The sequence below is a fragment of the Numenius arquata genome, chromosome 10, assembly GCF_964106895.1.
Source record: "Numenius arquata chromosome 10, bNumArq3.hap1.1, whole genome shotgun sequence".
In the NCBI taxonomy this organism is placed as follows: domain Eukaryota; kingdom Metazoa; phylum Chordata; class Aves; order Charadriiformes; family Scolopacidae; genus Numenius; species Numenius arquata.
Window position 1 is genome coordinate 25,205,482 of NC_133585.1, and position 12,278 is coordinate 25,217,759.

Genomic DNA, 12,278 nt, shown 5'->3' on the forward strand with positions numbered 1-12,278 from the left:
CCCCGCCCCGCCCCGCCCCGCCCCGCCCCGCCCCGCCCCCTGCGCCGGCGGGGAGGGGGAGGGGGGCGTAACCAGCGCGGGGGGGGTGGGCGGGGCGGAGCGCCGGGCGCACCTGGGCGACCCCGCCCCTCCCTCTCCGCCTCAGCCGCCGGGACGCGGGCGCTTCTCCCTTCCCGGGGCGGTGAGGTCCGGCCGCGCCCCCCTCCTCTTCCTCAGCCCGAGCGCCCCGCTCCCCGTGTGGGGGGGTGGGTGTGTATAGCGCCAGGCTCCTCACGGGAGGCGACGGAGGAGGCCGGGCTGCGCCGTGCGGCCTCCGCGCCCCCCCCCCCCCCCCCCCCGTCCCGAGCGGCCCGGCCCCTCCTGGCCCCGCCGGCCGGGCGTTGAGCTCCCGCGGCGCGATGTCGGTGCGGCAGCGGCGGCGGGTGGCCGCTGAGGAGGAGGAGGAGGAAGAAGAGGAGGAGGAGGAGGAGGCAGCGGCGGAGGCGGTGGGTAGCGACAAGGTGAGGGTGCGCGGGCGGGGGGCCGTTGGCGGCCGTTGGGGCAGGTATGCGGGCCGGGGAGCGGCGCTGCCTCCCTCACGTAGGGATGGCCTCCCCCCGCCCCGTGGGGTGGCCACGCCGGGGCCCCGGCCTCGGAAGGAGCCCTCCCCGTGCCCTGACACCGCTGCTCGCTCCGCCCGGCGGGAGCAGGGGGAAGGCGACCTGGGAAGGGGACCTCGGCGCCTTGGTGACCCAAGGCGTAGCCATCCCCCCCTTACCCCCATCCCCCGCGGCGGGACTGAAATGGGGGCGGCGGGTTTCCCTCCGGGCCCGCAGGAGAAGCTCCGCGGCGTTGACCTCGCTGTGGTGGTTCTTCCCCCCCCCCCCTTCTTTCCCCCCCCCCCCCCTTCTTTCCCCCCCCCCCCCCTCTTCCCCCCCCCCTTTCTCCCCCCCGTTCTTCCCCCCCCCCTTTCTCCCCCCCGTTCTTCCCCCCCCCCCTTCTCCTTCCCCCCCCCCCCCCGCCCAAGGAGCTGAGGCAGGCAAAGGGCAGGCTGGCGGGGTGGCTGGGCCAGTGTGAGCTGGGAGACAAACGGTGGGGGGGGGGGTGGTGGTGATCGGCTCTGGGTAAAGGCTGTGTCAGCACTTCCCCGGCAAACTGCTTCTCCTTTATGGCCTTTCAAGCGATAGGCATTCACCTCTGGCCCGGGAAGGACTTACAGTACGGCATTTCTGCTAAGGCAAGAGGTTTTCGGAACGCTGAGCCGACGCATCAGGTTCATTATAGTGGCAAAACGGCCACAGTGCTGTTCTTTTGTTTGCCGCGGAGTTAGGGCTTATCCCTACAAAAGCTAAGCGCATCACAGTTGCTAGTTTGTCTGAATAACATGAAAGAGGCTGTTCTCATCTCGGTTAACTGCAATTAAGCTTTCTGGTTGCTAAATGGAGTTTGCGATGCATGATGGAGGGGCTCCTGGATCGGTGAGCGCTTAAACCTGCGCGGATGTCAAAGCTGCAGAGTGTGCAGTCCGCCTCGGGCGTTGTGGCGAGGAATTGGGAAGGCAAATTCAATAGTCAGTTTTTATTCTGCGCTTTGGTTGCATGAACTCAAGGCCAACGAACTTGAAAATTTGCAGCGCTGTGCTGCATTGAGGAAATAAGACAACGTTTAGACTGTAGCCGAGTAGAGAGTGTTTCTTTGTAGATGAGAATTAACTTTTAAACATGATGTCTTGTAGCAGCGTGCTCAAAAAGCTGTTTTTCTGTAGAGTTGTTTAGGTTTGCTTTATTTTGTAGGCTAAGCTCATTTCTGAGGTGCGCAGTGAGCTGCCTTCAAAGAATTCTTCCTGTTCAAAGACTCTACTCTCCGGACCTCAAAAGGGCGCACCTAAAACTTGCTAGTACTATTATTGGTTTACCTACGTGATTTCCGGAGAGGAAACGATGTTCTTGCCTATAGGCCCTACCGCGCTTTTGCTTCAGCTGCTCAGCAGTCAAGTGTTTCATCCAGCCTCAGATGAAGTTGAACGGAAAGGACTGGCTGCTGTGTACGCAGCCAGGACATTGGTTACAGGAGGTGAATTTCAATATGCGTACGTTTGTGATTGTGGCTTGAACCGTTAGATACGGAAACCCTTTTCCACCGCACAGAAGGCTTTTTGATGCATTATTTGGGGGGCACTCCTTGTCCCTGTTAGAGTTGTGCAGCCTATCTGCGATGTGCACACCACCGGTGACCTTTGTCATGGCTCACAAGCGACATTAAGGATTGATTTTACATATTAAGCTGTCTTTAGTGCCATTGGTAACTGCAAAGCTCAACCAGTATTTTGTACTGAGTTTTCTATCAGTGGGTCAGTGTTCTGAATCATAGAATCGTCCAGGTTGGAAGAGACCCTTGGGATCATCAAGTCCAACCATCTACCCTACACTACAAAGTTCTTCCCTATATCATATCCCCCAACACCACATCTAAACGACTCTTAAACACATCCAGGGATGGTGACTCAACCCCCTCCCTGGGCAGCCTGTTCCAGTGTCTGACCACTCTTTCTGTGAAAAATTCTTTCCTAACGTTCAGTCTAAACCTACCCTGCTGGAGCTTGAAGCCATTCCCTCTTGTTCTGAATGTGAGTACAAGGTAATGTCTGCTGGAGGTGATTTGATGGGCAGCATCTGGTCATCTGCATTCACAGGTGCCACATTATACACCTTCTTAGATCATTATCTTTCTGCTCTACCTCTCCCCTGACCTTTACAACAAGTGTGGAGCTTATTGTCCTTTGGCTACTTTGAGATGGCCTAGTTGGCACGGTAATTGCATATTTGGACCCAAACCTTGTTCTTTTGTTCAGAACTGTTCAGGATGGCCATGATGCAGTGGGTTTCCACTGCTTCCTACTATGCAACTCAGAAGCATCACCCTCTTCCTTGTTTGTAATGAAGGAGAAATCTTGGTTGTCTCCTTTCATATGGTAACTGCTTTGTGCTGCTTCTGCTCTCGTTGACCCAATTAATTCGGACCTCCAGATAGTAAAGGTGACATACTTTAAAGCACCTTGTTTGCCAAAGCAGAGAAGTGCTCTGTGTTTGCTGAAGAGCTCCGCGACACTAAGTATGTCTGAAAGGTTTTACCCATTGTACTTTCAGTCCTGTTTTCAGTATATAATCTGATACTTTTCATGTCACGCTTACTATGATTGTAGATGCTATTTTCTTTCTGAATTTCAGTGAAGCTGTTTTTTTTCTCATTTGCGTGGGGTTTTTTTTACCACTAACTGGAAACAACTGGTAGCCATTTCTACATCTGTATAATTACAAATAAAAGTTAACTTCCTTGGCTTTGTGTGAAGGAATATGGTGTGCCCTTTGTGAAGCTCCTTCCTGAAGTTCCCAAGCTCTGCAAGTCTCGGTGTCTTCAGTTACTCACTAGCTTGTTGAGCTGATGACTTTTTGCAAAATTCCCATGAACGTGCCTTTGCCCTGTAGGGCTTTGCAATTTCACGAGTTTGTTGTTTCTTTACATTGTCCTGTGGCATGCAGGAGTGATTTTTCGCTTAGCCCTTTCTTATTTGCTGCTGCTTGCCCTGGACGCTCCTTTCCTAAGGATGTCTTGTCAAAGTGCCTTCATAAATAACCTGCAGCCCTTGGGAGCAAGAGGAAGGATTTGGCATTCAAATACTTAATACGTGTAAGTCAGTTAAAGTTTTACAGGTTGATGTGCCTGTGTTCATGCTACTTTTAAAATTCCAGTTGTTTGCTGGAATTTAATTCTTTACTAATAAGCAAGCGACACTGCTTTCAAAAGTTTCAAAAAAATCAGTGTATCCTGGAAGCAATCACAGTTACTCCTTTTTGTACTGTGCAGAGTTGTCGGGGTAGGATGGAGAGGGGGTACCGGCATCGTGTTGCATTGCTGGCTGTGGGAATAAGTGCCTGTTTGCCTGAGGTCCTTGTTAATTATTTGTAACTAAAACAAGCCTGGAATCACTGACCACTGTTTCTCCTACAGTATTGAAAACGGTGTTTCTGTTCTGTGAGACAGCCCTTCCAGGGAATCAGTTGCTAGATGAGTTTCTCAGACCTGTGAAGCTGGGTTTGGGACTTGGGTATTTCATACCCAAAACTTCCCGAACCTGCTTGGAGAGAAATGAAATTCCTGATGGCAGCATGGGTTATGATGGAACAATAGACTCTATCCTGGATCACTTAGTTACTTCATTTGTCTTATTTCTTTTTGGAATATCCAGGAAGTGGATCTGTTTAATTTTCACAGAGAAGTCTGACCTCTGTGCTGCCTGCTACAAGTGTGGTAATAATAATAAGAGCTGACTATTTCCAGACCTCTGTTTTCTTGGAAGTGGTGGTGAAATAGTACTAATGTGGGTACTAAGGGATCTGTAGGTTTCGGTCTTTGATTCAGTATGTGCAGGTCTCTTGCTTGTGTTTCTGCATAGGTCAGACTTTAACAGTTCGGGAAAAAAAAAAAAAGGTTTCATTATTCAGGATCTTCCGATACATTGATATCTTGGCTTCAGAGGAAGGTATCAAGGTACATCTAATTAAATATGCTACAATGTGGTCTAACTGAACTATTGACTTCATTGTTAAACTTGTGAGAGAGACTGCAGAAAGGTCAAAGCCAGAGGAGAAAACTTAAGTAACACTTATACAGGTAAAACGACAATAATTAAATTATTTTGCTTGCTGGCTTTTTTTCATACAATCTGTTGGAAAATGTCTTTGTTTTCTCATTTGCTTTTCATGTAGATGCTGCATTCTCCAAGAAAAACATAATTGCTGTCTACTTGGGAGTTCCTTATTGTGTCCTGGAAAAAAATGCAGTACTCCCAAAACATTGCAAGTGCCTTTGTAACCAGAATAATTCTTGTGCGTAGTTCACTTGACACGTGTTAATTGTAGTGGATGGCATGTGGTACAAAGCAGCAATTCAGATGTGTATGTCCTTCTAGATGATGAAAGGTTGACATGTCTATTTTTTTCTGCGTGACACACGGCTGTATTTTGGTAGCTGTTGCAAAGTAGCCAACAAGCAGAAATCCACATGGAAGCTTAATTTGTGGCAAGATGTCGCACGTTTCGACTTCCCGCTAGGGAGGCTCAGGCCTCTGTAGGAGGCTGTTTGAGGACTGTTTGAGTTTCTCCTCTGTATGGCCAAGCATTTGTGGCCTTGTATAGAAGATTTAGTTTAAGGATGAAAGTTTTGTCACTAAGAACACCAAAACTAAAACAAAACCCTACAACTAAATAAACCATTGTCTCGGGATACTTTGGAAATGATGAAAACCGGTGAGTGCCGTAGTGTGTCAGATAGGCATGTTTATTATGCGCTGAGCTCTTTGTGGAGCGTGAGTAACTGTCATGTTTGCGTTCTTCCCTGTAGTTGTTAGGTCTGTATCATCTCAGCCTTGTTGGACTTGTAGCCTATGAGCTGATCAGATATGTTCTCTTGAAGTGCCTTCAAATGAAGAGAAGCAAGCAGCAACCTCATTGCAACGTCTGTCCGTTGCAGACACTGCATCAAGGGGACGGGAGCGGCACACGTTCTGCGTGTAAAAGGCTCTGTTACCTGCGGTTTGAGAACTCCAGAAAAAAACGAAGACACCTCAGATAAAACATCTAATTTGGATCTGGGGTTGAAAGGTGTCTTAGTCACTTAGGACAGTACAACTTCTGCTGTTTTCAATTAACCTTCGAAAACCTTGTAAATACCTGCCTATGGTATGAAACCCACGGCATTTCAAGTAATACCTCTTGCAGGTCCTTGTTGTTACTGTGTGTTCAGCTTGGCCAAATCCCGGACCTGAAGAGCAGGAGAAGGAGGGGCTGCTTGGTTTTATACTGAACGCCAAAACCGCTTCTACAAGGTCAAGCTGAAGTGCAAGACTTGATTTTATTTCTTTTTTTTTTTTTTTGAGAGCTTTGAGTGATTAACTTAGTGCTTCCTTCTATAATGATTGTTGTTATTTGTGGCTATAAACTGGAATGTTTATAATCAATCATGTAAAATAATTAAGAAAACAATTAGCAAGAAAGACTTGTCCCCCAGTGATGAGGTTCTCTAAGCACTTCATGATGCAGAAGACAATTAACTAGCTTTTAGCAAATAACTTCCTTTTTGGCTTCTGACTTTGCAAATTAAATGCCTTATTCAGGAAATGGTTGTGGCCATTATACCAATTAACTGGAAAATAAAGTATTCAAGGTCATTTTTGAGGTATGTTACAAAGGGAGATTGAAGATAGCTGGGGGCTTGTCTTCCTTCTGGTTATTGTAGCAATGTAAAGCTAAAAAAATGACCAAATGCGCCAAGTTTTGTGCAATTTGCAGGTTACACCAGCCAAGCTCCCAGTAGTGTCAATATGAAGCACAAGCTCCTGAAAACCATTGGATAAACACAGACTCCTCCTTCAAGGTGTTCAGATACTCTGAAAAATGCCATGCACCTGTGCATGGAAATGCACATGTTGGAATGATGTGCATCATATGTTGGAATGTTGGATGAATCAGATGAATGTTGGAATGAATCAGATGTTGGAAATAGCTAATCTAAAATGTTGCCTCTAATGAGGTGCATAAGTGACAGTTGTGTGTTAAATATCAGAGAGATAAAACTAAGTATGAATTTTTAATTTATTTTTTAAAAAAAAAATGTTTAAACACCAGTTGATTATGGAAACATTTTCTACAATACCAAAATCCCAAAAATGGAACAAAAAAGTTTGGGGTTGTTCTTAGTTTTGTGTGCTTAAAAAAGAGGACATCTCTGCCGTATGCAAGCAGGGATTAATATTAAAGATGCTAAGTCGCAGTCTTAGTGCCAGGATTACTGCCCATCATCTGCACAGTGAGTAGTGTCTTCTGAAACTGTACCGGGAGCTTGCTGCACTCCGGTGCGGGTCACACTAGTTGGAAAACGGCTTTGGGAGAGACCTTTGCGAGTCTGCCACCTCCACCCCTAATTGCATCTGTAGTTGATTTCCTAAGCTATCGTACGACACTCTGAGAAACATCTCTGAATAACAAGGTTGCAAGGACAGTAATTTTTTTTTTAAATGTATTTATGTGCTTTTTCAGGTGTTCTACAGCCTTTGTGAAGTCTGGACCACAGAGTGTTTTCTCTTGTTACTTGTATTAATTATAGACAGTGTCTGTCTAATAATTATTCAACTGTGGGGTTTCAAGGAATAGGAAAGCATTAATCATATTTTTCAAATAAGTAAATTATGTAAAATCCATTCAAGAATTTCATCCTGGGTGTGTGTGTGGTACACTAAAGTGAATGAAAAAAAACCAGGCCTAATGTTAAAAAAGAGAATTACGCTTCCTGTTTTTCCCGTTTCCCTTTTGCATGTCTATAGTGCCAGCTCACGGTCTCAGGTTCTAAAAAGATAAAAACAATTTAAAAAAATGAAAAGGATGGTGTTTTCCCTGGGAGTTAGTGTCCCTGGAGAGAGCACCGTGGGCGGTGACTGAGCCTGGGGGAGAGTGCGAGGTGAGAGCCCCGGCCGCCCGAGGCTGCGGGGAGAGCCAGCCTGCAGCACCCTGGCCAGCTCCCGGGGCGCGGGGCCAGACCCCTGGCCCTCCCCGGTCCACCTGGAGTCTTCGTCCTTGGCTCCGGACGGCGAGGCTTGAAAAGCCTTCATCTCTTCCACCTGTGTTGTTTACAGAGGTCAGTCACTGAGGCAATGGTTACACTGAAGTGTAACTTCCTGGAAAAGGCCAACGGATTGGAGCATCTCCCTGATGAGGAAAGGCTCAAAGAGCTGGGGCTCTTCAGCCTGGAGAAGAGAAGGCTGAGGGGAGACCTTATCTATATTTACAAGTACCTAAAGGGTGGGTTGAAGGAGGATGGAGCCAGACTCTTTTCAGTGGTTCCCAGTGACAGGACGAGGGGCAACTGGCACAAACTGGAACATGAGAAGTTCCACTCAAATCTGAGGAAAAACTTCTTCCCTTTGAGGGTGCCAGAGCCCTGGAACAGGCTGCCCAGGGAGGGTGTGGAGTCTCCTTCTCTGGAGATCTTCAAGCCCCGCCTGGATGCAGTCCTAAGTAATGGGCTCTAGGCAACCCTGCTTTAGCAGCGGAGTTGGACTAGATGATCTCTAGAGGTCCCTTCCAACTCTGACAATTCCGTGATTCTGTGGATTGAGAGGAAAAGGCCTACAAACAGAGTAACCATGATTATAGGTAGCCTTAATTCTGTGGTGCCTTATGGAGGGGACAAGAGGGAGGATATACCTCTGTTGTCTTCCACAGTGCCAAAAATACTTGGAACAAGGGAGGAAAATAATATTATTAAAGAAAAGTAGGATAGAAAAGCAATCATTTTCATTAGGGAGAAAGAACTGAGATCTGCGGTGAGGAAGCTGGAAAGAGAGGGGGGACTGAGAAATAACAGTACATCAGTGGTGAAAAAAAAGTTTTCAAGTACAGTTACTTCACAGTCCCCAGAGCTGTTAAGAACTGATGAACCTGAGGCGGTAGGGCAGGCCGGAAGCTGTTTGGGATTGTAAGGAGGTGAGGCAAGTCAGGGAGGTCAGGAGGAAGTTCAGGTCTCAAGAGAGCCAGCCACTGAGCTAAAGACAGCTCTCTGCCTTACTGCTGTGCCAAGGCTGAGTGCAGCCTTCTGACTCCCCAGAGTTGTGGTGTTTGTATCATTAGAATGAGTGCAGTAAATCATCAGCACCCTTAGTGTTGGCTTTTAACTGAGGGAAAAATAATCTTGGCAGTCTACTCTTACTGTTGGTGACAATTTGTACGTTGTCACCAAATTTATGTACTGCCTGTTTTGCATTTGGATTAAACACACAGTCTGTCTAGGTGATGTCTTCCTGAGTGGTCATTAGTGAATACTGCAGAAACAATTGCAGTGTTGGAGTCATAGAAGAAACTATCCTGAATAATACTGTGTCCATAGGACAGTTGGTCACTTCACAGTTTGTTTTTGGATCGTTCTTTTCAAGCTGGAAGATTCAAGCCCTAGCATATGTAGTATGAGACTGTGCCAGCAACCTCGTTTTGTAGTACGAAGGGACTGTTTTTTCATGCATTCCATTTCCTTAGTTTTTATTTTCTAAACGTGACTTAAACCATCAGAAGACCCTTCTCCTTATCCCATAAAAGGTTAGTTTGAGATGTAGGTGAAGGAATATGTCAGAGGGTTGGGTATTTCTGTTAAACTTGTGTGTTCTGTGTCGGCTGTAGTATTTCTGGAAACATATATCCTCATGCTTATGTATGAAGGTTGAAAATGTCTGGAATCTGAATTTTCTTGAGCACAGCAGGTAATGTCACAACATCGGAGTACTGGCCTTCTTACAAACATTTATTGGGATGCATTTGTCTCCTGCAACATCTACAGTTTCACTAGTATGCCATTATTGTGTTTTTAGAAGGTAATGTAGATATTATCAGTTCCTGAAGTAATGTTTATGATCTGAATACTGTTTTCTGACATAATGACTAATAATCTTGTGTGTTGTGTTGTGGTTTTTGATTTTCTTTTTGGTCATAGGAAGTGGATTTGGATGAAAGACTTGGCGAGTTGGATCTTAGAAATGATTCAGATATTCCTGATGTTCCTCCACCAACAGACAGCACTCCAGAAATCCTCAAAAGGGCTTTGTCAGGCTTGTCTGCCAGGTATAGTAAACCAAACAGTTCTCAAATTTAATAGCTGCTGGCTAAAATTGTTATGGATTACGTTGCAGTTTTAATTCTTACAGATTGTACTGCAGTTTTAAATTTCATATGATACAAATGAAAATTCGTGGATAAATTTTAACTGGATGTCATTGATTTATGCTTTTTATAGTCACTTCCGTGTAATACTTTTTGCATATACCTGAAGATTTCCCATTGCATGCATTTCTAAGTTAATGGCTGCAGTGTTTAGCTACAGTTTATGTAAACATTTGCTATTGCTCAGTCTAAGCATTGCAATAAAATGGGCTAAAGAATAGTAATTGGTTTTGATGTCCAGAATAACTATTTCTGGGGGTTATAATAAACTGATTTCCTACATCCAAGGTTAAAGGAGGGCAGTATTTGTGTATAAACGAAAAAGAAAGAGGTGTAAATTCTCTGGGTGAGCTTCTTGTGACAGCATTTCCACTTCTAAATAATATTTCTTAACAGTTAAATACAACATAGGTTTTATTTTCTTACCTTTCAAAGCAATGTTTAATTTTTCCTTGCCATGTCTTTTCAAACCTGGATTTCTGCCTCCAACCCCTCTTCACAGGAGCTTAAGGACTAGCAAATGTGGGGGGTGTGTGTGTATGTGTACAGATAGACAGATAATTGTGGGGACTTGCATATTCATGGAGGCTAATGAATAAAGTTGCTAGTATAATTTTTTATACGATCCCTTTACAACACTTGATCAGTCAAGACCTATGGAGGTGGCAATTCACATTACGTTTTTTTTTCACTAACGCAATGAAAGGGCATTTAGGTATGTGCTATATCACATATGCATATTCATTTTACTAGGTAGTTTTTTTGGTATCATGTATACCTTATGCTCAATTTAAAAAAAACAAGCAATACGCAATGTATATTTTAGATGCAACTTAGGTCTTGCAAGAGTCAGAAGAAGGACCTCCAATCCAGACAACAATTAAAAACTTCCGAGTCCTTGTAAGAAAACTGATGTCCGATAGGTATCTCCAATAGCAGTGTGAAACTACAATTTTCTTGACTTGCTCCTTTTCTAATCTGTTGTCTGATTCTGTTGTGATGTTTGGGAGCTATAAACATGCATAGGATCATAGAATTGTCTAGGTTGGAGGGAACCTTTAAGATCATAAAGTCCAACCATCAACCTAACTGATAAAAAACCATCATTAAACCATGTCACTAAGTACTATGTCAACCCATCTTTTAAATATCTCCAGGGATGGTGGCTCAACCATTTCCCTGGGCAACTGCACCATCTGCGAGCAGAATGTGGTGTTCTCTACTGCCATCACACTGCAAGGAGTATCTAGTTCCTATCGTTTTCAGAGTTCTCTTACCATATTAAACGTTGTGGAAGTCTTAGGTCTCCAAATCAGACTTGTTCCAAAGGGTTACCTTAAAGCCTGCATCTAAGAGGTGCAGGCAAAACCTTTCCTGTTTCATGTGCTTGAAATTCTTCATTGGAGTGTTTGCACAAAGGTGCTTTGAGTGCACAATTAAATTCTTGGTGCTTTATGAATGCTAGATTCGAAGTTACCCGTTTGTTTAGTTAACTGGCAGTCCCACCAGAGCTGTTGTCATAATGCACAGGAGTGACTTGGACTGTAACTCTCAGAAATATTTGTATCTGAACTCTTTGTATCTGGCCTTTAGAGGAAATAGTATCAGTAACTTTTGAGTGGAGATACAATAAACTTGTCAGGTGGCTTCCTAAGTTCTGGAGCTTGTTGTCTTTCTTACTGCAGCTGTCTTTCCAGTGCTGCGCTTGTTAACACCCTCAAGATACTATGTGGTGGTTTAACTTTACTCTTAAGGGAAGTTTAATTCTTCTAAAGGAGTATTGCTCGCTACAGATATGCCACTAGGAGCAAGCTGCTGCTCTGTAGCCCACCTCATACAGGAACATAAAGCCTCTATTGCTATAAAGCCTGTTGTGCCTTCGTTCTGATACTTAAGGCAAATCCAATTAATGGCTTTAGCTGCCATTAACCTGCCAATGAATAACATCCTTGAAAATCAAATTAATAAAGTTGAAGTTCACATTAAAGCTGGAGTGTGATGCAAAACTAACAGTAACCCCTGAATCAGATGTATCTCCTGATGCAGCAACAAAGCACAAGACTGATACAAAGCCAAACGTTAGCAGGAATGTCTTTAAGCTGTATGTGTTTAGCAGTAACTTGTGATTAGTTTGTTCCGTGTACTTTCAGAGGAAAAATTCTTGAAGGGAAAAACAGAGACAAAAGAGGAGAAAAACTTGAAAGTAATAGGAACAATAAAATGCAGGTTGTTGATAACTAGAAACATTTTCATGGTAGAATTGAAGCATGTGATGAGCTTTTTTAAATTAATTTTTTAAAATTATCTGGGCTCTGGATTTTTCCTGATACTGGCATTTGAGGGCAGGGGTTGAGGGTGTGGAAAATAACATTTTGATTACTCTAGAAATTGCAAAAAAAAGAAACAACTTGGCAAAGACTTCCCAGTTGTTTGGGTTTTTTGAAAAAGAATTAATTTTTTTCAAAGAAGGTATTCTGCACCTCGAACACTGTGTTCGGTTTTGGGCCCCCCACTACAAGGAAGACATTGAGGTGTTGG

The 12,278-nt window shown here is 44.7% G+C and overlaps 1 protein-coding gene across 1 annotated transcript in view; it reads left to right on the top strand.

The window, feature by feature from the left end:
- The first annotated feature begins 398 nt into the window (after positions 1 to 398).
- Positions 399 to 12,278, top strand: part of CDS1 (CDP-diacylglycerol synthase 1) — a 37,603-nt gene continuing 25,723 nt past the window's right edge. The window contains exons 1-2 of the mRNA XM_074154748.1: positions 399 to 500; positions 9,514 to 9,641. Of these exons, the coding sequence (XP_074010849.1) occupies positions 399 to 500; positions 9,514 to 9,641 (230 nt within the window). The remainder of the gene's footprint in view (positions 501 to 9,513; positions 9,642 to 12,278) is intronic.